Here is a 27,056-nt window from a genome sequence, read left to right on the forward strand (position 1 = left end):
TAATACGTATAGCCTTCCTAGAGTCAATGCCCTGACATTTCATTAATGCTTTATTTCTAGGGAAATAACAAGTTAGTGTCATTTTCATCACAAGTGTTTCTGTGAAGTTTCCCTAAAATGAAAATTTATACACACACTGTCCAAAGGCCTGTATATACAGAAAATTATTAAATGAACTCAAACCAAGAGGCTAAATCAGGAAGGGAAGCCAGTGGTGGATTGAAAATGGGCATTTTGAAAATACTTCTTTAGAATGCCCTGCCTATTCTCTACACAAAAAGGTATGCCTGAGAATAATTTCCCCAGACAGATTCAAAGGAAAATGTTTTTCAGCAATGAAGCTGGCAGATTGATGGCAACCACACCCTTCCTTTCTCATTGATGAACAAAACAGCAGGCTGAAAATTGACCATGGGGTTCAGATTCTTTTTTTTTTTTTTTTTTTTTTTTTTTTTTTTTTTTTGAGACGGAGTCTTTCTCTGTCCCCCAGGCTGGAGTGCGGTGGCGCGATCTCGGCTCACTGCAACCTCCACCTCCTGGGTTCACGCCATTCTCCTGCCTCAGCCTCCCGAGTAGCTGGGACCACAGGCGCCCACCAACACGCCCGGCTAATTTTTTTGTATTTTTTAGTAGAGACGGGGTTTCACCGTGTTAGCCAGGATGGTCTCGATCTCCTGACCTCGTGATCCACCCGCCTCGGCCTCCCAAAGTGCTGGGATTACAGGCTTGAGCCACCGCGCCCGGCCGGGGTTCAGATTCTTTTAGTACAACGAGAGACTAAATAACATACAGACTCCAAATAAGCATATTTTATTTGTCTCCTAGCCCATGATATCTGACAATGCCTTTATAGACACTCTATAAATATCAAATAAATTAACTAGTCAAATGAGGTGATAATGTTTTGTCAATACCCATGAGTGGATCAGAGCTTACTTAATCTTGTATACTGATTATTTCGTGGAAATAGGTACCCGTGGTTTGGATGGTCCCCCCGGGCCAGATGGATTGCAAGGTCCCCCAGGTCCCCCTGGAACCTCCCCTATTGCACATGGATTTCTTATTACACGCCACAGCCAGACAACGGATGCACCACAATGCCCGCAGGGAACACTTCAGGTCTATGAAGGCTTTTCTCTCCTGTATGTACAAGGAAATAAAAGAGCCCACGGTCAAGACTTGGGTGAGATAAGCAATATCTAATTTCCTACTGTGCATTTTGTTTTTGTTTCAGAAATCCTGTTGGGTTCTAGAGTAGCCTTGGCCAAAGTGCCTCTCTCTATTCTTTTGGGGCTTCCGAATTGAAAACTATGTCAAGGGCAACTGAATATATTCACTATGATTTTTAAATAAATAATATTTAACCTTAAACTAAAAGCTTTAATTAGCTCTTGTGAGGTACAATTCTTGGCCTAAAGCAAATCATTTCAAAAAGGCCACATTTACTTTTAGTTAGATTAGTTATTAAGGAAACAGTTTCCCTGGGCTCTTTGCAGTATAGCAGCTGCTTCAGTGTGCAGTGTTTATAATTCATGGGAGATAGTTACCTCATCTTTGAAACTGGTCTTCATCAAGTTCATAAGTTCTGAAGAGAATCTTGGTTCATAGATCCAAGAAAGTAAGGTCATTGCTTAATTATGCTAGTTTTGTAGTTCCTAAAATAAGTGCCTTAGCTTTATAAAGTATTACTGGAGTCATTTAAAGCTATATAAAGTATGACATTTCTGTACAAAATCCAGTTCATTTAAGGTGTTCCCATGTATCTTCTCTATACTGGGGTGGACAGCTAGGTTGATGGGATGAGGGGACTAAATCACTCTCAAGGGCTCTTCCATCCCCATGAATTCTTTTCCTGGAATTTTGACTTTGGATGTTGAAGTCCCATTGCCTTACCTGGGGCTGCGTTTTGTTGTTTTTGTTGTTGTTGTTGTGCTTTTTTTGTTTTTTTGTGTTTTTTTGAGACGGAGTCTTGCTCTGCCGCCCAGGCTGGAGTGCAATGGCGTGGTCTCAGCTCACTGCTACCTCTGCCTCCCAGGTTCAAGCAATTCTTCTGCCTCAGCCTCCCAAGTAGCTGGGAATTACAGGCGCCCACCAGCATGCCTGGCTAATTTTTGTATTTTTAGTAGAGACGGCGTTTCACCATGTTGGCCAGGCTGGTCTCGAACTGCTGACCTCGTGATCTGCCCACCTCTGCCTCCTAAAGTGTTGGGATTACAGGCATGAGCCACCGCACCCGGCAGGGCTGCCTATTTTAAGACTGACTATCCCCTTTGCCTCCATAAAGACATTTAAGAAGATAGTCTGGGCTCCCAGTTTCTGGGATCTCTGTGATGAGAAGCTTCCTGAGGTCTCATTGGCTGGGCCATTCATTCTGTGGAAATGGTTCTGCAGCAGCAGAGACCCCGGAGGTCAGCTTTACTCCCTATTTTTCCAAGGCATATGGCCACACCAGTTCTGGCCCACCAGAGTAAGGATATTCACTTACATGTAAGTCAGTGGTCATAGGTCATTTTATGAAACCAAATAATGTAAGGGTTTGCCCAATAGCTTTCTTTTCCATCTTCTTTTTTTCTTCCATTTATATTTCCTTTTTCTCCTTTTCAACTTTCCTCTGCTACTTCTCTTTCTCTTTTTCACTTGGTTACATTTTTTTAAATTTTATAATTGACAAATCTTCATTAAATTAGTAATTAAATTATATTTCCATAATTTAATTGAATAATAAATATCTAATTAATTTAATTTAATATCTTCAGGTAATTTTCTCGAGTCTTTCTCCTATAAATTTCTTCTTTTTTGTTCATTCTCTCTACACTGTCAGACTTACAATCAAACTTTAAACTTCAAATCCCTAACCTACCAGGTCAACAGAGGAACCATTAGAAGTTTTGAGCACTACGAAATTCAAAAATGTAATGCAGTTAGAAGATGGAATCTGCTATCGGCATGTAATTATAACTTTTCAGAATCCATGTATTTTCTCTAATAAGAACAGTCAGATTTGGAGTCTATAAACTGGCCCTGACTCTGGTACAGTTTAGGCCTCAGACACAAGAAGGCCATGACAGAGCCCAAGATCCTAGGAATGGTCCTGGATTGCAGAGGCTCTGCTGGGGCTCACACAAGGATCACATTGGAAGTATCTTGATGACTAAGCAAAGATAGAGGCAGCTGTAACTTTGATGTTAAAGAAACAATTACCTCCTGATCGAATAAATGCAGTCTGTGTTGAATTAGTGGAAGGATTATAGGATGTAAGAAAGAAGACAGAGAAGATGGATTAAATACTAAAGCTTTTCTGTCTGGGAGAAAAAAAAACATACTGAGAAACATTAGTCTATTAAAGTCTTATAACTATGGGGTATAGAGGGCATTGGGAGTATATGGGATCACTCTCTCTTCGAAAATTTGGAGACTATAACCCAGAATTCTGCATCATTGTGGGCAGCCACAGGTGCAACCAGATACTCTAGATACTTCAATCATTATGGGCCTTCCTTTTATTTACCTTCCTTTTCTCTTCCTTATGAGACCGGGTATTTTCAGCACGGTCCCAAATTAGGCAGTAGAATAGTTTTTTTTTTTTAATTACTTTATAATGTACAAAGCACTTTCATGTCCATTGTCTAATTTAATTTACACAACTATGATTAAGAAAAATGTATACAAATATTCTGCTTTTTCATTTTATACACAAAGAGACTGGCTAATAGGTTAAATAACTTACAGTTAGAAAGTGATGGAGGTAGGACTTGAATCCAACACCTGCCAATTCTAAATCCATTTCTTTTTAAATTTTCCCATGTTGTTCACTCTTACATGACTGTGAGTCAGCCAGATTTTTCTTAACCAGTTTTTTAAAGGGATAAATTAGACTAAATCAATGATTTTCAACCTAGGGAATTTTTTAAGACTCCTAGTCCTATGCCAAATCCATTGTATAAAAATTCCAAATAATTCTGATAATACAGGTTTAAGATCTATTGGTCTTTTATCAGTCATCTTCAGTCTGAGATAAGCATACCCCTTTGAATATATGAAGAATTTCCAAGATGCACAGAGGCATAATTTTTTAAAAATCAAATTTAAACTCCTTGACTTTTATATGTATTTTCTCCTAAAGTCAATCTGACTTTAGCAGATGTGCTTTGGGCAATCTCCTTTCCCATATCTCCTTTCACTGTCATGCATTCCCCACTTTGTAAGAGTCATACTCTTGCACATTGCCTTGAAGTATGAAAACCTCTGACAGACAAATTCAAAGGGATAATTCAAAACAACAGCTTTGCTAAGGATACAATTACCGTTAGATCCAGCAATCCCATTACTGGATATTTACCCGAAGGAAAATAATATATCAAAGAGATAGTTGCACTCACATGTTTATTGTAGCACTATTCACAATAGCAAAGATACGGAATCAACCTAAGTATCCAACAAAGGATGAATGGATAAAGAAGATGTGGTATATATACACAATGGAATATTATTCAACCATATAAAAAATGAAATCATGTCATTTGCAGCAACGTGGTTGGAACTGGAAGTCATTATCTTAAGTGAAATAAGCCAGGCACAAAAAAAACAAGTATCACATGTTCTCACGTATATATGGGAGCTAAACATTTGAACACATGGAGGCAGAGAGTGGAAAGATAGGTAGCAGAGACTGGGAAGGGTAAGTGTGGGGAATGGGGAGGATGAAGAGAAGTGGGTTAAGGGATACAAACATACAGTAAGATAGAAGGAATTAATTCCATATTTGATAGCAGAAGGGAATGACTATACTTAAAAAATATATTGTACATGAGTGATGGACACCCTAAATACCCTGACTTGATCACTATGGATTATATACATATAAAAAATGTTCATGTGCCCCATAATTTTGCACAAATAAAAAATTAATGGTTTTGTTAAAGTCTCCATTAACTCAAGCTCTGTAATTCACTTTTAATCCATCTTACTAAGAAATACATTTCTAATAAAAGTTTTTTTGTAATAATTATATAAAAATTTATAATACGTATATTTTTATCAGTTGTGAATTAATAATAACAATGACAGGTCAAAATAAAACATTTAACATGTAAAGTCTTATAGTCACAGAAAGTTTTAAAAAATTATATTCAATATTAATTTTTGAGAAATATGATAGCATGATCAATAAAAGACTTTCAAAAATAAAAATATGTTACATTAGGATAAAACTGTGTGAGAAAAGTGGAATGGAAATATAATTTTTAAATGTAGAAGGAACAATATATAATTTCCAACTGTTAAAGACAAGTTTATATATTTTCTATAATGGTTAATGTTAGATCTCAAATCATTATATTGGATGCATTTAAAAGAGTGATATAAAAGTTTGTTCTTAGATATCAATATTCACAAAACACCATAAATGAAAGCTGGCAAGGTAGAAATGTGGTTTGCAAATTCCCAGTCCCTGCTATTACAAAGTGGAATACAGAAGGGTGGGTGTGGAGCTGAGAGACAATAGCTAATATCTTAATACTGTCACAGTATCAATTTAAACTTATGATGAAATTTAGATATCAAAACTTTAAATATGTTAACTTTCAAAAGTGTAAGAGAGTGCATTTTTCATCATTCTTTTGTGAGTAAATGAGAAAAGAAAGGCTTGATCACAAGTAAAGATAACCTCTCTTGTCCCTACTAGCTCTGAATTTCAAAGATTGGTTTCTTTCTTTTTTTGGTTTGTTTGTTTTCTCCTCACATCTTTCCTTCCTGTCTTGTTTTTTTCCTTTTTACGTATTCTTCAAACCTGACTGTGGTGGCTCTGCACACTGGCCAGCATTACTATTGTCCCTAGGCCTAAGGAAATTGCAAATTCACACAAGATACATACTGAGGAAGTCTTAGAAGAAGAGAGGGCAGCCTGGAGCACGAAATATTGATAAGATATCGTAAGGACTCAGTATGTGTCCTTCACTTGTACAAAATGAATTACTAAATATTCTCCATAAGACACCATTGTTTATAAGATGCATCACTTGTTTAAAAATAGCATTGGGGAATATATAATGAGCTACCACAATAAATATTAACATACTTTATAAAACACATCCTAGTTTTATAAATGTTAAAATATGAGTAAATCTCAGACTTAAGAAATATAGTATATTTATTACCTATGAAAGGCTGGCAAGTTTCCTTGAAAGGCTGTTTGCTATTGTTTTAGAAGAAACCAAAGTATCATTATCATGCAGTCCTTTACTGTTTTCTCTCCAAATCTTTCCAGGGACGGCTGGCAGCTGCCTTCGTCGCTTTAGTACCATGCCTTTCATGTTCTGCAACATCAATAATGTTTGCAACTTTGCTTCAAGAAATGACTATTCTTACTGGCTCTCTACCCCAGAGCCCATGCCAATGAGCATGCAACCCCTAAAGGGCCAGAGCATCCAGCCATTCATTAGTCGGTAAGGTATTGATTTAGCTGTGACTTTTACCAATCCCCAGTTAGTTAGCTAGTCAGATTTGAGTCCAAAACTAACAATCTGTTGATATTCCTCCTAGGTTAGGTAGAACAGAGGTACCTCTTAATATTCAATTAAGTATTTAGTTTGACTCATATTTATTGGGGGTCTGCTTTTGACCAGGCCCCCATGATAGACATAGTGTAATAGCCAGATAGCGCACAGCATAGTAATTATTTATTACATAAATTTGTCTAATATATATCAGATTTGGGCTAAGTTCTATAATAGATATAATAAAAATGTTATGAAAACATAGGGAAAGAGATGTTTAGTTTCAACTGGAGAAATGTTGGATGACTATATGGAAAAAATATGTCTTGAACTGGTCAGTCCTTGAATGACAAGAAGGACTTGAGGCACAGGCAGTTATAAAGGGGAGATATACACTAGGCAGATAAATGAAAACGGGTAATAAAATAATGTGTCTAGGATGTAGTATGTAAAGGTTATGTTGGGAGAAAAGATTGTAACGTTAGCTTGGGCCCAGATGGTGGAAGGCCTTCTGTACCAAATTGTAGTTTAAAGTTTATTTGATATGTAACAAGGAGCCCCGAAATATTTTAGAGCTGCACTTCAGGTTAGATTATAGTGCCATCAATGTGTAACATGGATTACAGAACGGATAGTCTTGAGGTAGAGAGACCAGTTGGATTGAAGGGTATTGCTATAGCCCTGATGTGAGTAAATTGGAACTCACAGTGGGGTACATGTATCACATTATTAGGCTAGATAGGATTTGACAGTTTATTAGCTATGGGAAGAAGGTGGTAGCTGAGATTTGGAGCATGAGTAACTAAGAGGAGGGTGGTACCATTAATAGAAATCTCTTAGAGTTTTGCCATTTTGAAACCTAGTTTAACTCAATCTCTTAGGAATGTTGGTTATTGCCATTTTTATTCTGATCATGACCCAGGATTTCAATAACCGTAAAGGATGAATTGCTGGAAACTCTAGTTCCTTTGATAGTAAATATAAAGATTAAAGCTGGTTCAGCCTTAGTAGCAAATTCATGGTGCCCTTTTTAATACATTTTCCTGAATCCTTTGGGAATTGGGGAGTGTGTGTGTGTGTGTGTGTGTACAATTTTGTCAGTCCCAACTCTTGGGAGTAAAAGCTTGTCTAAATGTATTACCTATTTTGTTAGGTAAACTGCAGAACTGGCCTCAGTAATATGTCAAGAGATCCACTCATGTTTTTTATTAAAGATATGGAAGACTCAGCTATATTCATTCTGTTGCTATTTTACTTGATTTTATAGATTTCAGCCACATCTCCAAGTGCCTGGGTACCTGCCCAGCATTCTGGATATGTTGTACTTCTCCAGATATAGTCAAATGTTTAATAAATGTCCTTTGGACCAAGAATAACGAGTAGAGATTGAGAAAGTGTCCGTTTCTTATATTTTCCAGTCTTTCTGACATTGTTCTTACCACAGTTTCAGCATTACTAAATGTCTCCCCTCCAATTGGACACTTTGACAACCAGTAGTTGTGCAATATACCAAGCCAAACTCTTATGGCAATTAAGGCATTGACTATAGCAAGTATGAATAGACATTTAGGGCATAATGGAATATCAAAAGGCCATTGCACTGGTTCTGCAGTTTTTTGAAAAAAAGTTTACAGTTTACTATGTATATTGGGAGACAATACTTAGCAAATGCAATCCTCAAAGTGCATTTTTTCACCTTTTGTGATCATTGAAAGAGACATTAATCGGCTTCCATACCAAGAAGGCTTCCAATGAAGCAGGATGGCTACTTCTCACATGCTCACTGTGTAGATTATGTTCCTTCTCCTTTTCCTTTACCAGATGTGCAGTATGTGAAGCTCCAGCTGTGGTGATCGCAGTTCACAGTCAGACCATCCAGATTCCCCATTGTCCTCAGGGATGGGATTCTCTGTGGATTGGTTATTCCTTCATGATGGTATTTTACACTCTTCCTTGCATTTGTCATCATAGCTGACTGTCCATTCCATCTACATTTCTTCCCAATATGAGGAATCCCTGTCATTTGCATAATAAGAAGCTTAAACTTCAAACAGCTTCTATCCAAGCACTGTGTTCCCCGTCACACATTTTTTGTAAAATATTTTCATAATCTGCCTATTACTTTTTTTGACTACCCTTGGTGTGGATACTATTGTCTTACCTCTGGGCCTGTTCCTTCACTAGATTTGAATTTGTCCAAGCTCAGCACACATCTTTGGATATTCACTAAGCTATTATGGCACATGGGTATTGCGGCACATTTTTCCTTGTCTTTTATAGCATACAAGTGCAGGGGCAGAAGGCTCAGGTCAAGCCTTAGCCTCCCCTGGTTCCTGCTTGGAAGAATTTCGTTCAGCTCCCTTCATCGAATGTCATGGGAGGGGTACCTGTAACTACTATGCCAACTCCTACAGCTTTTGGCTGGCAACTGTAGATGTGTCAGACATGTTCAGGTAAAGTGCTTATAGCTTTAATTCAGGTCCAAAGCTTCCTTCAGAGATGCTAGGGAAGAAAGAGACAATTTATGGATGGTTTATCCTCAACAAATGTTAGGAATTTATTGGATTGTGTACTTTGTTCTTGCTTGTTCTTCTCATATACATGACTCAGGTCAGAAAAACAGACTTGATTAATATTAGGTGAGTTTGGTTTGTGATAGCTTAGTAGTAATCCTTCAATAATGAAACAGAGATAAAGAAAGGTTATGTGACCTTCCTAATAAGTCAGCAGCTGTTCAACTAGATTGAGGCCACCCCAGGAATTGAAGTTACAGTCTGTCTTTTCCCTCTCAGTCCAGTGGTCTCCTTTCCCAGGATATTTTAAAGATTCTCACTGAGCAAGACATGCATAATATACGTACCTCAGGATACTTCATTATATTGATTTTTTTTCAGTTTAAATTTATTTTTATGTGTTGCTTTTGAGTTATCACTACTTGGTATTTTTCTTATGGTCCTTGTTATCTATTCATCATCAGTTGCCCAGATTTCCCTCATCCTGTGAATATTAGAAAAATGTATGAGAGAAAGAGAAAAAGATAGAAAATGAGAGGGAGACACAAATATACAAAGATAATAGTGGTGGGGAGAATCGTTTCAAAATATCTATGACCACTAATGGCTCTTAAACCATACCAGTCACTGCATTAGATCATATTGCTGAAAAGTAAACCATTAAGTCATCAAGAGAGCTACTTAACACAAAAAGAATGTTTAGTTATAAATTTGAACCAATAACAGAATTGAAATACCAGAAAATGTGGATCTGATTGTCTTATTTCTTATTTCCCAGTAAACCTCAGTCAGAAACGCTGAAAGCAGGAGACTTGAGGACACGAATTAGCCGATGTCAAGTGTGCATGAAGAGGACATAACATTTTGAAGAATTCCTTGTGTGTTTTAAAATGTGATATATATATATATATAAATATATAAAATTCCTAGGATGCAATGTCTCATTGTCCCCAACTTTACTACTGCTGCTGTCAATGGTGCTACTATATATGACCAAGATAACATGCTGACTAGTAACCATGAAGATTCAGATGTACCTCAGCAATGCGCCAGAGCAGTCTCTATTATTTTTCTACTAAAGAAATAAGGAAGTGAATTTACTTTTTGGGTCCAGAATGACTTTCTCCAAGAATTATAAGATGAAAATTATATATTTTGCCCAGTTACTAAAACGGTACATTAAAAATTCAATTAACAGAAGAGTCACACTGAGTAAAATAAAAGACTGCAGTTTGTAGAAAGAATTATTTTTCATGGTGCTACTAATCCTGCTGTATCCCAGGTTTTTAATATAAAGGTGTTAAGCTTATTTTGCTTTGTAAGTAAAGAATGTGTATATCGTGAACAGTCTTTTAGCTCAAAATGTTGAGTCATTTACATATGACAGCATGAATCACTACAGAAAATGTAGGAAACCCTAGAATACAGACAGCAATATTTTATATTCATGTTTATCAAAGTGAGAGGATTTATATTCCTACATCAAGTTACTACTGAGAGTAAATTTATTTTGAGTTTTATCCCATAAGTTCTGTTTTGATTTTTTTAAAAAACAAACCCTTTTAGTCACTTTAATCAGAATTTTAAATGTTCATGTTACATACCAAATTATAATATCTAATGGAGCAATTTGTCTTTTGCTACATTCCCCAAGATTATCTCTTAAGACCATATGCCCCCTGGTTTAATGTTTCTTACATCTTGTTTTTACCCATTTCTGACTGGACAAAGTTCTTCCAAACAATTCTGAGAAACAAAAACACACACACAGAATTAACAATTCTTTTCCCTGTGCTTCTTATGTAAGAATCCTCCTGTGGTCTCTACTTGTACAAAACTGGGAAACAACACTTGGTTAGTCTCTTTTAAGTTACAAAAAGCCAATTGATGTTTCTTATTCTTTTTAAATTTTAAATATTTTGTTATAAATACTCACAGGATATCTTATTTCCCTAGCTGTCATCTTCTCACTTAATGTTTTTTAAACCCACCAATATAAATTTAATTAAAGATATATGTTGTAAGGATGGTCTGTTGTGTATCTCTTCAGCCTGTGTGGAAAAAATCCCTGCTCATTTACAGATAGATTACCAATCTGCATATCAACAAGTCATCTTTTCCCAGGGAATCAGTTTCTCCACGCTTTGATCACTCTGATAGTAGAAAGAAAACATATAGTAATGTAAACTTTTTCCAGTGAAGAAAACTACCTATTGGAAGATATTTCTGAGGTAATAAATTTCTTGACAACATTGTGTTAATGGCTAAGAAAGGAAACAACTGGCTTCTATTTGGGGAAGAATTCATTAATAATGTTTAAAGCAGGTTAGTGAGCTAATATTCTTAATGATTAAGAATGAACATGCATAGTTCTCTAAAATAGTCAAGGACTTGTTAAAAATAAAATATTAAAAACTTCCATAGTAAAATTTGTGTTACAGCTAAAAGATAAAACAACCAAAACAATTTTGAGTATTCTAAATCCTAACATGGACCTATGCAAAATCTAAAGCTTAGAATCTCTAGTGGTAAAACTTAGGATCCAAACAATGATAACTATCTAATCATTTTGTTGATTCTGGATAGCCACCAATCGCAAATTTTAGCTTTATGTTTTCATTTAGTCCCATGCATAAAGTCAGTAATGAGTAATTGTAACTGAAAACACCATATCACAGCCCCACAGATTTTTCTACATGGTGTACACTCAAAGGTGCCCCTTCTGTTATAGTCGCAAACACTTAATTCCAAAGATTTTGCTTTTTGTATCTTTCCCTCTCATTTGTAGCTGGTTGAAAGCCTTGGCCCATAAAGAACCTCCTCTGTTTGTTTGTTTGTTTTGTTTTGAGACAGTCTGCTCTGTCACCAAGGCTGGAGTGCAATGGCGTGATCTCGGCTCACTGCAACATCCACCTCCTGGGTTCAAGCGATTCTCCCACCTCAGCCTCCGGAGTAGCTGGAACTACAGGTGCATACCACCACGCCTGGCTAATTTTTTGTATTTTTAGTAGAGACGGGGTTTCACCATGTTACCCAGGCTGGTCTTGAACTCCTGAGCTCAAGCGATCCGCCTGCCTCGGCCTCCCAGAGTGCTGAGATTACAGGTGTGAGCCACCACGCCCATCCCAGAACCTCCTAGTTTTTAAATTGTTGCATGTGCAGCTAGTCTATGTGTTTCTTAAATCCCCTAACTATTCCTAGCCCTGCTTTGTTGTTTGAAGTACACAAATTCATTCCAGGACATTAATATTGTTAACGTTCCCTTGCCATGAATTATTCAAAGATTAATCTAGCTGCTCTACTAGTTACCTATGGTGAGTTTTTTGTGTTTTGTTTTGTTTTGTTTTTGTTTTTGTTTGCTTTTCTATCATCTGTGAAAATTCCAGAAGTACTATGGTGAGTTTTACAGTCATACACAATTAATAGCTTTCTCACATTGGGAGGAAATGAATGAACTATTCTGCTTAATCAGATAGTTTGACTACCAAATAGTTATGTGTACCAAATGTGGTTTTACCAGTTAATGAATCTTTCGTGATTCAGATGTTACTTAAGGACCAAATCCTAGTATTTTATAGCTGTGTGTGTGTGTGTGTGTGTACCCGCACATACGTGCATGTGTATCTTATGAGAAGTTGAGGTCTACATGAATAACTTCCATTATATATATATATGTGTGTGTGTATATATATGTATATATATGTGTGTATATATGTATATCTGTGTGTATATATGTATATATGTGTATATACGTGTATATATGTGTATATATGCATGTGTATATATACAGATATGCACATATATGTGTATATATACAGATATGCACATATATGTGTATATATACAGATATGCACATATATGTGTATATATACAGATATGCACATATATGTGTACATATATACAGATATGCACATATATGTGTACATATATACAGATATGCACATATATGTGTACATATATACAGATATGCACATATATGTGTACGTATATACAGATATGCACATATGTGTACGTATATACAGATATGCACATATGTGTACGTATATACAGATATGCACATATATGTGTACGTATATACAGATATGCACATATGTGTACGTATATACAGATATGCACATATATGTGTACGTATATACAGATATGCACATATATGTGTACGTATATACAGATATGCACATATGTGTACGTATATACAGATATGCACATATGTGTACGTATATACAGATATGCACATATATGTGTACGTATATACAGATATGCACATATATGTGTACGTATATACAGATATGCACATATATGTGTACGTATATACAGATATGCACATATATGTGTACGTATATACAGATATGCACATATATGTGTACGTATATACAGATATGCACATATATGTGTACGTATATACAGATATACACATATATATACACACACACACGGATAAGTGTATACACACACACACATATGCTGTGTAAGAAAGTAGAGATTCCAATTATTTTTATAGCTTATTGGCCTGATCTATGCCATGTTGGTGTCACACTCATTGCTTCCAAAGGAGGTTGTATCGGACACCTTGTGATTGTATGATTTTTTTCCCACCCATCCAAATTTGAAGAACACTTTTTCATTCTTGTAGTGGCAATGAGGTTCTTTGCCTCAAAGTCATATCAAGCCATCAAATGCTTATTCAGAAGTTAATCACAAGAGGGCACTATTGTCTATAAAAATGAATCAGCATGTGTAATGATCTGTTTGAGCTCGTTGGTGGTGGTAGGGTTGTCTAAAGTCCTGCCTCTAGATTCCCTGTTTTAAGTTTCATTTATTCTTTCAGCCTCATAAAAATCATTAGCAAATATTTTAAGAGGTGGCCTAGTTTCCCAATGTCTGCATCCAAAATGAAGAGAACAGCTTTGCTGTCAAAGATTCTCTTTTGTTGTTTGTTTTTGAGACGAAATTTCACTCTTGTTGCCCAGGCTGGAGTGCAATGGCACGATTTCGGCTCACTGCAACCTCCGCCTTCCGGGTTCAGCGATTGTCCTGCCTCAGCCTCCTGAGTAGCTGGGATTGCAGGCATGTGCCACCACACCTGGCTAATTTTGTATTTTTAGTAGAGACGGGGTTTCTTCATGTTGGTCAGATTCTCTTCTTAACAGCCTGATTAACAGTTGGTTCTGGTAGCACTTCCCATGCCTCTCAACACAGAAGCAAGGAGCAATCACTTTTGTTTAGCCGGAACTTCAATTGGTTTCCTTGGCAGAGAAACTCCGTTCTCAGGCTGGACTATACAAACACCTTCATCCCTAGGCAGCTCCAAAATAAATTGAATAATATTTTAAAATCATATGTCATTTCCATTTTAGAGCAGTGGTTTTAGAGTATATTCAGGGAGCTTGGAAAGTTTGTTTGGTGGAAATACTCCTAAGTTGGAATTGAATCCAGAGAGGCCTGTCTCCTGAGTTCTGTATCAACAAATATTGATTGGATGTTTGTTAGCTAAGGACACCATGATGCATAGCAATCTAAAATGAACTCAAACAGGAGAATAAGCAGTGACCATAATATAGTAAATCCTCACTTCACATGGTCAATATATTTTTAGAAGCTGTGACTTTAAAGGAAACGATGTCCAATATTATTCAGTTATAATGTTGATGAAGAAAAAATGGATTTGTTATATGTCATTTAGCTTTAAAGTCGAAGTTTCCAAGAACCTATGGACGTTAACTGAGGACTTACTGTATGTACACTGGAGAAGAGGTATGCTAGTCTGTCTTTGACTACCAAATCTTACTAACTCTAGGCCAGATAATGGGGATTTTTGCAAGAGTAGCTGTCTGGAGGAAGCTGGCTCACCAACCTGTTCCCCAAAACATGGGCTAAAATCACATTTATGTAATCTTAATCGTCTGTTTCTCTATTAGTGGACTGCATACCCAACACCTGACCCCACAGGATAACAAATTGCTTACATCATACCAATTTATGCCAAATATCTTCTGTTTCGCCCTCCACCATCACATTTCATCCTGCTTTCTGCCCCAGAGGGTTCCTGAGCCCTCTGGCTTCTGATTGGGTTCAACCAGTTGGAAGTCCAGCAGAATACCAGAGGAAGGGACAAGAGTTGGGTTAGGGTATTTATTTTCATGGCTCTTTCTCTATGAGGTCACCTCAGGTTGGCTTGTGACTCTCAATTGAATGTCCCTACTCCTCTCAAGATGACTTACTAGTCCTAATTATCTTCTTTTCTGGTTCCACTAACCCCTTCTCATGTTTTCAGGTCTAGGTGTGATGGGTATGGTGACAAGTCTGCTGTTGCTGTGCTGCTAGACCTCGATTCCTGAACAACCATTTGTGATTCCCCCTCCACACCATCTACATATTTCTAATTAAACTCTCCTCAGATTATCCTAAGTGTGTTGTATTTTTGCTGTTGATACTCCAACGAATACTCAACACTTCTAGTTTCCAAAATCTAGAGAAAGTGCTTTATTTCCATATGTGACAAAATGAGGGTGAATTGATAAAACTGACATGCATGATTAAGCATGCATCTTTGACTTTGAACTAAGGGATGGGTCAGCAGAAATATGACTTAATACCACTTAATTTAATACCTAGTTTATCAAGAGTTATTGGAAGCTGTGTTCCAGGGTACTTAACGGTGAAATGAGGCAAAATATGTTCCTTATGATCCTAAATTATTTATCTTTTTCCAAATAGTTCTCCACTGGATCTCTAAAGAATGCACTTTTATTTCCCCCAGGTAGTCATTTGTCTTCCTCCATCTTAACTTCAAATAATTAATTTGTTAACTCATTAGCAGACTAGATTACAAGTACCAGTAACTCATCTCTGAAAGCTCCAAAAAGAAACTCCTGGTAGTATTACTTCAACCAGAGGAATCTGCTAAGCCAGATATACCTGCTTGCAGTCAGTGAAAAGCCCTAAAGGGTTACTAGCTGAGAAATGAGTAATTTATTAGTGGTTTTCTAGCCCCAAGGGCATCTGTAAAAGTAAGCCTGCAGAAGTTCTTCAGATCTGCTTCCCTTCTGTTCAAGGGTACCAGAGTGAATGCTTATACTAGGGATTATGGAAGACAGGTCATGTTCTAAAGCCAAAGACAGCCTGAGAATATTGTACTTGGTAGTTTCAACCAGTCCCACACCAAACCTACCAAGAAGCCAACATACTTTCTCTTCAAGCAAATAGTTTTCTGGTTGATTTTCATAGGGCCAGCAAAGTGCTTGCTGTTGCCAGTCTATCATAAGCTACAGTGGTAACCCCCTATGTCAGATCTTTGTGTCTCTCTGACACAATAATTTGAACTCTGCTTGGGCTACAAGGAAGGCTACCTCTAACACCTCAGTAGTAATAAGACTGACACCTTATATGTATGCAGTTCTTATTAAAATATCATCCTTTACACATTTCATCTGAGTCTCAACAACTCTGATGTACTCAAGCAGTGCAAGGATTAGTCTCCAATATACAGATGCGGAAGCTGAGCCTTGGAATGGTTAACTGACCCCAAAAGTCACAGGACAAGTTACTAAGTTCTTTTCACTCCAAATCTAATCGTCACTTTTGAGCCATGAAGATGCCTATATCTAAAATCTTATAATCCTGTGTGGTAGACATTCATAGCAATATATATAGGGGTCTCTGCCTCATGAGAAGTGATAGGCTGTATGTTTTGGAAGTCTTGGTTCCCAGGTAAGGATGAATGCTTTCCTAGCACCTTTGCAGCACCTGAAACCCCTTGGAATTAACCTTTAGACACAGGGGGCTTATAGTTAATCCACTGTACCTCAGGATAGTCTTTCTGGTCTAAGCCTCTATAGCTAAAGAAAACTTTATGGGTGTGGCCTGGTGCCCTCATGTGAACTTCCTCAGGGCTTTTGAATCCAGATGAACTCCTGGAATTTAAATGCCTGGCCTGCAGCCTCGTCAATGCTATTAGTGTCTAAGGAAGGGCCAGTTTTGTAAATCTGAGACCATCCTGCTAATTTTATTATCTATTTTATAGACAATGCAGAAAGGACTCCACGGAGGGGAAAATTTCTTTAGCTCCAACAGTAAAGTTCGTTATATTTTGTTTACACTTAATATACATAAACACATAGAAGCAATTTGAGTTTGCTAACTGTAACCTCCATTGGTCATATTTTATATGCAGAAGTTTCCCTTATTTGACTCCCTTTAGCGGAAATTTACACTAGGAATCATATGAGCAAACATAAAGCCAGCTGGGCCAAGCAGTATGTGGCTATTTATCAGATTAGAGAGGCAGGAAAGGTTAAAGACAAGTTAGAGAACATGTGGGCTAAAATAGGGCTCTGCATAGCTTATTGTAATCAGAAATAAGCCTGGCTTTGAGGTTACTGGGTTTAAGTATGTTATTAAGTTGACTACATACTTTCAGATGTGGCAGTTGTTGCCCACCTTAAGGCCAGCAACAGCACAGAAAACTACTCCCCATGGAGTGTAAAGTGATGAAAACCTGAAGTCATTTTTACAAACACTTCCTTCTACTCAGAAAGCAGCATTTTCTTTTATTCTCTGAGCAGGCAGAAGCACCTATGGGTGCATGAAAGTGTGCTGGTGCTTTTCTTCTTGCAGCTTTATCTGCTTTTCCTTCATCTATTTTGAAAATTTGCTTTTAGGTGCATGAATATTTATGATTGTTATATCCCCTTGATAAAATGATCTCTTTATTATTATGATAATGGTAATATAGTAAAGAAAATGTTAATATTATTTGCTCTGAAAACTACATTGGTAGCAATATAGCCATCCAGTTTTCTTTGTGTTAGAGTTAACATATTTTTTCATTATTTTACTTTTAACCTAGTTCTGTCTTTTTATTTGAAGTGCATTTCTTGAGGGGCACATAGTTGGATCCTACTTTTTAATACAATGTGACAATTTTTACTTTTTAATGGACTGCATTTAATGTGCTTATTGATATGGTTAAGTTCAACTCTGTTATCTTGTTTTCTATTTGCCTCATTCGCAATGTGTTCACTTTTTATGCTTTGTTTTGGATTAATTGAATATTTTTTCTGATTCCCTTTTATCTCCTTTGTGGATATTAACTATAACATTTTGTTTGGTTAATTTAGTGGCTGCTTTAGGGTTTATGGCACACATTTTTAACTTATCACAGTCTATATTCAAGTCATATAATACCACTTCATGTATGCTATAAGAATGTTACAATAGTATACTTTCAATTCTCCCTTCTTGATCTTTGCACCACTATTTTCATACACTATGTTTATTATGTTATAAATACCACACTACATTGTTATTATTTTTGTTTCAACAGTATATTCTGTTTTATATTAGACATAATTCATATACAATAAAATTCACTCTCTTAAAGGGTACAATGTAATGGTTTCTAGTACATTCACAAAATTTTTCAACCATCAATCCTATCTAATTCCAGAACATTTTCATCACCCTGAAAATAATCCCATGCAACCACACCCCATTTTCCTCATCCCTTCCTCCTCCCGGCCCTACAAAACCACCAGTCTGTTTTCTGTCTCTATAGATTTGCCTATTCTGGACATTTTGTATAAATGGAATCATACAACATATATGACCTTTTGTGTCTGGCTTCTTTAACAAGGATCATCCATGTCGTTGCATGTGCTGGTACTTCATTCCTTTATTTTTTAAATTCAAATGAAATTCAAGTAACTTAAAACTAACCATTTTAAAGCAAACAATTCGAGTGCCATTTAGTACATCCAGTGTGCAGTGTGGTGCAACCACCTCCTTTATCTAGCTACAAAACAGTATCATCACTCCAAAAGAAAACCCCATATCCATTAAGGAGTCACTCTCCGGTCCCCATAGCCACTGGCAGCCACTAATCTACTTTCTGTCTCTATAGATTTACCTATTCTGAATGTTTTATATAAATGGAATCTTACAATATGTGACTTTTTTGGGTCTGTTTTTTTTTTCATTTAGCATAATGTTTTCAAGGTTCATCCATGTTATAGCATGTATGAGTACTTTATTCTTTTTTATGTTGCATAATAATACATCGTATGGTTATACCACATGTGTTTGTCCATTCATCCATTGACAAATATGTTGTTTCCACCTTTTGGTGATTTTGAATAGCACTGCTATGAACATTCATGGACAAATATTTGTTTGAATACCTGTTTTCAAGTCTTTCAGGTATGCCTAGGAGTGAATTTGCTGAGTCATATAGTAATTCTGTTTACCTTCTTGAGGAAGTTAAGCCAAACTGTTTTCTACTGGACCAACACCATTTCACATTCCCGCCAGCTATGTGCAAAAGTCCAATTTTTCCACATCTTTACAAAAATGTGTTATTTTTCCATTTTTAATTATTGCCATCCCAGCGAGTGTAAAGTGGTATCTCATTGTGGTGGTTTTTGGTGGTGGTGGTGGTGTTTTTATTTAGACAAGGCTCTGTCACCCAGGTTGTTGTTTTTATTTAGACAAGGCTCTGTCACCCAAGCTGGAGGGCAGTGGCAGAATGATACCTCACTGCAGCCTCAAAACCTGGGCTCAAGGAATCCTCCTGTCTCAGCCTCCTGAGTAGCTGGGGCTAAAGGCACATGCCATCATGTCTGGCTAATTTATTTTTATTTATTTTTTTGTAGATATGGGGTGTTGATTTGTTGCCTAGGCTGGTCTCAAACTCCCGGGCTCAAGCTATCCTCCTGCTTTGGCCTCCTAAAGTACTGGGATTACAGGCATGGGGCCACTGCACAGGTCTCATTGTGGTTTTGATTTGCATTTCCCTAATGACTAATGATTCTGAGAGTCTTATGTGCTTGTTGGCCATTTGTGTATCTTCTTTAGAGAAACGTCAATTTAAATGCTTTGCCCATTTTCAATTGGGTTATTTGTCTTTTCACTGGTGAGTTGTAAGAGTACTTTATATATTATGGATACCTATCCTTTATCAGATATATGATTTCTGAATATTTTCTCTCATTCTGAGGGTTATCTTTTTACTTTCTTGATGGTGTCTTTTAAAGCACAGGATATTTTAATTTTGATGAAATATCAAAAATATTTTCTTTTTGTTACTTTTGCTTTTGGTGTCACATGTAAGAAATCATTGCCTAATCCAAGTGCACAATGTTTAACTCCTATGTTTTGGCTCATACATTTAAGTCTTTAATCTATATTGAGTTAATTTTTAAACATAGTGTGAAGTAAGAGTTCAAATTTATTATTTTGCATGCAGCTACCCATTTGTCCCAGCACCATTTGTTGAAAAGACTTTTTCTTTCCTCTGTTAAATTGTCTTGATACACTTGTCAAAAACGGATCCACCACAGAAGTATGGCTTTATTTCTGGATTCTCTATGCCATTGATCTATATGTCTGTGTTTATGCCAGTACTACGTGGTCTATTTTTTTTTTAAGATAGGGTCTAACTCTGTCACCCAGTTTGCAATGCAGTGACATGAACATGGTTCACTGTAGCCTCTAACTACTGGGTCCAAGTGATCCTCCTTACTCAGCTTCCTGTGTAGCTAGGACCATGGGTGGTGTCACCATGCCTGGCTAAGTTTTTGTAGAGGTGGTATCTCACTTTGTTCCCCAGGCTGGTCTCAAACTCCTGGGCTCAAGCAATTCTCCTGCCCCTGCCTCCCAGAAGGCTGGGATTACAGGCATGAGCCACTGTGCCTGGCCTCACAGTCTTGATTACAGTAATATTGCAGTAAGTTTTGAAATAGTCAAGTGCCAGTCTTTCAACATTGTTCTTTTTCAAGATTGTTTTGGCTATTCAGGCTCCCTTGCAATTCCATACGCATTTAGTCTCAGCTTGTCAATTACTGCTGAAAAATAAAAGAAGAAGAAGACAACTGGGATATTAATAGATTACATTGAATTTGTACATCACTTTGGGGAGTATCGTATTTTAACAGTATTAAGTCTTCTGACCCATGAACACACACTCTTTTTCTATTTATATAGATCTTCCTTAATTTCTTTCAATAATGTTTTGTAGTTATTGGTGTACAAGTCTTGCACTTTTATTCCTAAGTATTTTATTCTTTTGTGTTACTATAAATGGAATTTCTCTATTAATTTCCTTTTCAAATTTTTCATCGCTAGTGTATAGAAATACAATTTTTGTTTTTGGTTGTATATTGATCTTGTATCCTGCAACTTTGCCTATAATATTTGTTAGCTATAATAGTTTTTTAGTGGATTTCTCAGGATGTTCTATATTTAAGGTCATGTCTTCTGCAAATTGACATAGCTTTCCTTCTTTCTTTCCAGTCTTTATGCTTTTTATTTTGTCTTCCTTGTCTAATTGATTAGGCTAGAAACTTCAGTACAATATTAAATAGAAGCAATGAGAATAAACATCTTTTTCTTGACCCCAGCCTAAGGAGGAAGGTTTTAGTCTTTCACCATTAAGTATGATGTTAGCAGTAGATTTTCATAGATACCTTTTCTCAGTTTGAGACAGTTCCCTTGTATTCCTAGTTGTTGAATGTAGTGTTTTTCAGGTTGTTCTTTCTTTGGCCTCAGATAATTTCATTGTATGAGTGAGATGATCAGTATTCTGATGAATACTCAAGGAGGACCCTCCCTCTGCAGATCTCTGGAGTTCTCTCTCTCTCTTTCTGTGTGTGTGTGTGTGTGTGTGTGTGTGTGTGTGTGTGTGTGTGTGTGTGTGAATCTCTCTCCTCTCTTATTCCTTATCCCATGAATTATAGCCACCTTCATCTCCTTGGACCCTGAGCTCCACCTCTTCAATTTAGGAAGTCTACTTGGGTTCCCCCACTCTACCCCATGGCCTAAAATCACTCTCAAATCAGTAAGCCCAGGCAATTGTAGGGTTCACCAAGTTTGTCATTTCTTAGGGATCCCTGTCTTTTATTGCCTGATTCAAGTGTCATTAAAACAAAAACAAAAACAAAAAAAAAACCTTCTTTCATATTTTGGGTGTTTTGGGGGATTGTTCAGGTGGGATGGTAAAACTGATCTATCTTGGCCAGAAGCTGAAGTGTTCCTAAAGTTTTTTAGTCCTCATTACTTCCAACGCCTTGGTGCCAGGGCAGGGTATATATTCACTACAACAACAGGTCAAAATTATTCGAGAAGATTTTGTTTACTATGTGGCACGTAGGCTTTCAGTGTAGGGTCATCTGATGTGTCTCTTGCAATATGAATATTTGTATTTAGATGGCCTAATCTTTTGTCTCAGTTGTGTCTCAGTTTTCTCTCAATTGGAATTTCAGTTAACATGTGTTTTTCTTTAATTCTAGCAGGATGGGGTTTTACTTTTCCTATCATAAGTGAGGAAAGTGGAAAATGGTTTTAAAGTCTTGGAATTCACAGAAAGAAGTCCTGTGAACACATGTGAAATTAAGTCATTTCTTGTTGAAAGTAAGGAGTATCATAACAGGGAGGGAGAGGAGACAATATTCCTTTTAAATCCTATATGGCAAACTTTCATTTTCCATGACTACTATGAGTCAGAAAACTGTAGTTTAAGAAGAAATCTTTCCAATCATCTTTCCATCCCATTCCCCTGCAAGACCTTTTATTAGGACTTTAATAGCTAGGAAAGATGATTAAAATAACTTCTCCAAGAGAGAGGAGTAAATGAACAGAGACGTAGTTGAAGACTAATAGGGACTGGTCTATACTATATCTAAGATTCCTTGCAATTCTAAACCAAATTCCAGAATATCCACTCTATACAGAGTCAACTATCATTTTCTAAAGTGTTATGGAGTCAAACTAGGCCGTTTCAAGACTAAATGTTGACCAAGTGTCATTGTCACACATCCACAAAAAGACATGGTAGTCTTTCAAAAAAGTTTTTTCAAGTATCTATATCACACATGAGTTTTATCTACTGTAATTAAAGTAATATATTTAGCTATAATTCTAAGCACTAAGCACCACCACCAATATCTCCTGTGTTCCTGGAATGAACATAACCTTAGTATAAAGAGGGGGAAAACAGAATGAAAAACAAGGTTAGAAAGATAGTCCCTAGCTGCTTGTGAGAAAGTTAAAACAACTATAACAAAAGTCTGAGCATGGATATATTTTAAACAGCCTACATACTATTAATTCCCTGAAAATAATGCAGAAAATCCAAAAATGTTGAAAACCTTCTTGGGGATTACAAGTGTGGAAGTACAGAATGAATTGCAAACGTCACATTTTTTTTTCTGTAGATATTTAAGAATCTGTTTTCCAATTCAATATTTCCTTGCTCCTTTTGTTATTGAGATGCTAATTCAGATTATTGCCAGTGAAATAGAAGATCCTCTAATGGATATTCTGAGATTGAAAAGTGAAGGAGGGTATTGCTTCTAGTTCAGTTCTGTGGACCCAAACACAAATCAATGGTCTCCTTCTAAATTCTCAGGACTTTATTCTAAATAAGCTTTCCCCATTTACATAGCATGGCGCTGATGTTGCTGACAAATTCCAATGTAGCATGCAACAGTGGTTCCTAATTGCTTTAGCATTTATCATGCACAAGAGACAGGAGGGAAGTTGTCTCATTTTGTACAGCTCAGTTGCATTTCTTATCTCTGAAGTACATTTAAGCAGCAAACTGGGACTTAAGGTAGCTGCCTGAAAACCAGCATCCATTAACATGCATATCTTGGGGGGGTGGAAATGAATTGGGTTTTCTAAAGCAGAATACAGTTCCATCTCATTCTGTGCATTAATTTTACATAATTTGTCTTTTACACATTTTATAAATTAAGCACCATGATCTGACTTACCCATACAAATTCTCATGCTCGCATTTTCCAGGTTGTGCCTTTTGTCTGCTTTGTTTTCAAAACATTTATTTTATTTTTCCTTTTTTTCCCACACTATGCTGATGTAAGTTTTCAAAACATTATGAAAAAGCATTTTGGTGCATTTCCAAGATGCTCTTTGGGCTCAATTAGCACCTGGTAATATTATTCCAAGTAGTCATGGGAGGTGTTTAGCTACTGTGCAAACGCATCTTTTACCTGACAAGTCTTCTGAACAGGTTTTATGTTTAAAGAAACAGTACCCCTTCACATTCTACAGAAAACATTTGGTTAGCATATATGAGTCTGGGAGAGTGGGGAAGCTGAAGTTCTGCTTATGCACTCTTGAATGTAATCCTTCCTGCCAGTGAGTCCTGATGATTTATCTAAGCAGCAACAGACTATGGTTACTGTTTCAGGAATTCAAGTCCCATTAAGATGTAAACCCCCAAAGGGGTACACAAAATCAGATGGACTGAGAAGCACAGGTGTGCCTATTTGTTTTTGAGGGGCTGTTTGGATGAATAAAGTATATTTGGACTACGCCCTGGCAAATATAGATTGCCCCCTTGAAGTGAGGATTAAAGTTTATGTATATATACATATGTATATATAGGTATGTAAATATACACTAATCCTAAAATGATCTCTGCTGTAGACAGTTTCTAACAGTTTCTAATATAAAGGCAGTCTAATTACACCTTCCTATTGTGATGTAGATATTGTTTTACAAAATCCCCCCAAGTGCATAAAGTGAAGTCAAGCTGTACAATCAACTTAATTGTCTGTATATAGACAATCCATGTACCTTGTAGATTTTTGCACACCATTTGTGACTTGCTTTCCTATTCTGTGGCCCATGTGATCCCACAGATGCCTTCTTTGGACAGGCACTGGTCTCTAAGTCTTACTCTTACTGCCCTTCTGTGTGGCAAGGGTGATTTGGTAAAGAAAGAATCAGGAGTAGGGGCCAATTATTTTTCTAGTGTTCTTTTAAACTTTTGGTTTCCAATAAGGCAGGCATTATAATTTGCTAATAAATTATTGATATTCAACCCATATATCCTTCTATATTCCATCAGTGCAGGCATAGTTTCTTGTCTGTGATGAGTATATTTTCCATGTACTCACAGTTGCCTTCCTAGTGGTTAAAAATAAGAAAATGAAAAGGGAGTCATTTAGGCCAGGCACGGTGGCTCATGCCTGTAATCCCAGCACTTTGGGAGGCTGAGGCAGGTGGATCACCTGAGGACAGGAGTTTGAGACCAGCCTGGCCAACATAGAGAAACCCCGTCTTTACTAAAACACAAAATTAGCTGGACGTGGTGGCTCATGCCTGTAATCTCAGCTACTTGGGAGGCTGAGGCAGGAGAATCTCTTGAACCTGGGAGGTGGAGGTTGCGGTGAGCCGAGATCGCGCCATTGCACTCCAGCCTGGGCAACAAGAGTGAAACGCCGTCTCAAAAAAAAAAAAAAAGGAGTCATTTAAAGGGCAAGACTAAGTGTCAAGGGAAGGAGACAGAAAAAAGAAAGTAAATGATCACCTCAACCTCCTTGAGTAGTTGCTTCAATATAGGATTCACTCATTATCCAAGGTCTGCATGAAAATTTGGGAAGTCATTTTATAAATTGTTCTACACTAGTATCACCTCCACATTTGAAAAATCAAGAGTTGACTGCATTGACTCTATTGAAAAGCCTCATGTTTCTAGGCAAAGTACCTTTAGTCCAAACCCTAAAATACCCCATTTGTTTCATTCTGAAAAATGCAGTCAATCCTACTACAAAGCAAGAAAATATATTTATAATAGAGACAATAGTATTAAAAAACGAATCTCCTCAGGAATAATTTACATGAACACATTTATTGTGAGTAGCTCTATTGAAAGGCAAGTCAGATATATATAGATATACATATATATATAAACACTATACAGAGTTGCAAAGTCGTCTCCCAAAACTGCAAACGAGATGTTTACAAAGAAAAGAAAGTACAAGAGTATTTACAAAGGAAGACAAAGCCAAAGCAACTCAAAGCATATCTGTGAAGCAGAAATAGCAGATGTAATTAGCTGGTGGAACTGTAAAGTTTCAGTTTTTAACGACCAAGTGACTATGCCTGATACCAAATTAAATGTAGAGGTCACACACACAAAAAAATTCCACCATTGTTTTTTCTTAACAGCAGCATGAACTGATAGCTGGAAGGTAAGTGATATGTTGGTAAACATATTCCATAAAGATTCTTCCAGCACAATACTGAATAAATTAATTGTCTGTAAACTAATAAATAATGAGAACAAGATTGCATTTGTTATGCAGTACCTGTGACTATGTGTACCTGTTACTATTTGTATAATACGTACTACTGTGTATGAGGTTTCTCATTCATTTATTCAGCAACTGTTACATCTGTGCTGTACCCTCTGTACCCTGTCTGCCGGCAGCTTCTGAACCTAATATGCAAATAAAGTGATATAGCATTTTCCCCCAAGTAATCTTTTTTCCCACAGTTCTGAACAATTATTACTTAACTTACTTGAAAATAAAATGGTGACAGAAGGCTTGAAAAAAGGCTGCCTAAAGAGCGCGTTGTTACAACGAACAAAAGCTACACTGCGTTATTTGATTAGGTTGGAAAAAGAGAAGAGTCTGAAGGAACTGATGAAGTTGATGCCCTAGCAATGACCAGTAACTGGAACAATGACTGATCTCATAGCCACATCCTCTCCTCAGCACAATTTACAAGGGGAAAAAAGAGCCCACCATCCCTTTGGTTGGTAGGCAAGGAAAAATAGAAGTCAACTCGGTTCTTTGGAAAAGTTAGTTTAGCAACATGTACTATAAGCTTGCTTGAAGATAGAAGTACACGTTCAAAGACATCAAAACCAAGTAGTGAAAACCTTTAGATAAATATTACACTACTTCAAAGTTGCACATTAAATGCGAAGCAAATTTCATTTTAACACAGTTTACACACAACAGGTACATCTACAATCACATGTACACAGGTACACAAAGGTGTGCATACACACGAATATGTACACACACACACTAGTGCTCACACACATACAGACACTCAAACACACCCAACTGTGATATGATGAGGTTTGCCAATGATGGTACAGCAAGCCAAGATTTGTGTGCCACCACGGAACAAAGCTCTAAGCAAGCTTCAAGACCTTTGTACCTATTCTCTGTGGTCACCATCTTGCTAGTGTCATGTTTTCAAAGGTCCAGGTTCCTAAAATCTTAATTCAGTTTAC

General features: G+C 36.9%; 1 protein-coding gene across 1 annotated transcript in view; it reads left to right on the forward strand.

Moving 5' to 3' along the window:
- COL4A5 (collagen type IV alpha 5 chain) overlaps window positions 1-11,035 on the forward strand; it is a 259,474-nt gene extending 248,439 nt beyond the window's left edge. The window contains exons 47-51 of the mRNA XM_030807170.1: window positions 971-1,183; window positions 6,266-6,443; window positions 8,316-8,430; window positions 8,775-8,947; window positions 9,786-11,035. Of these exons, the coding sequence (XP_030663030.1) occupies window positions 971-1,183; window positions 6,266-6,443; window positions 8,316-8,430; window positions 8,775-8,947; window positions 9,786-9,867 (761 nt within the window). The 3' untranslated portion in view covers window positions 9,868-11,035. The remainder of the gene's footprint in view (window positions 1-970; window positions 1,184-6,265; window positions 6,444-8,315; window positions 8,431-8,774; window positions 8,948-9,785) is intronic.
- The last annotated feature ends 16,021 nt before the right edge of the window (window positions 11,036-27,056 follow it).

Source organism: Nomascus leucogenys, chromosome X, assembly GCF_006542625.1.
Source record: "Nomascus leucogenys isolate Asia chromosome X, Asia_NLE_v1, whole genome shotgun sequence".
In the NCBI taxonomy this organism is placed as follows: Eukaryota; Metazoa; Chordata; class Mammalia; order Primates; family Hylobatidae; genus Nomascus; species Nomascus leucogenys.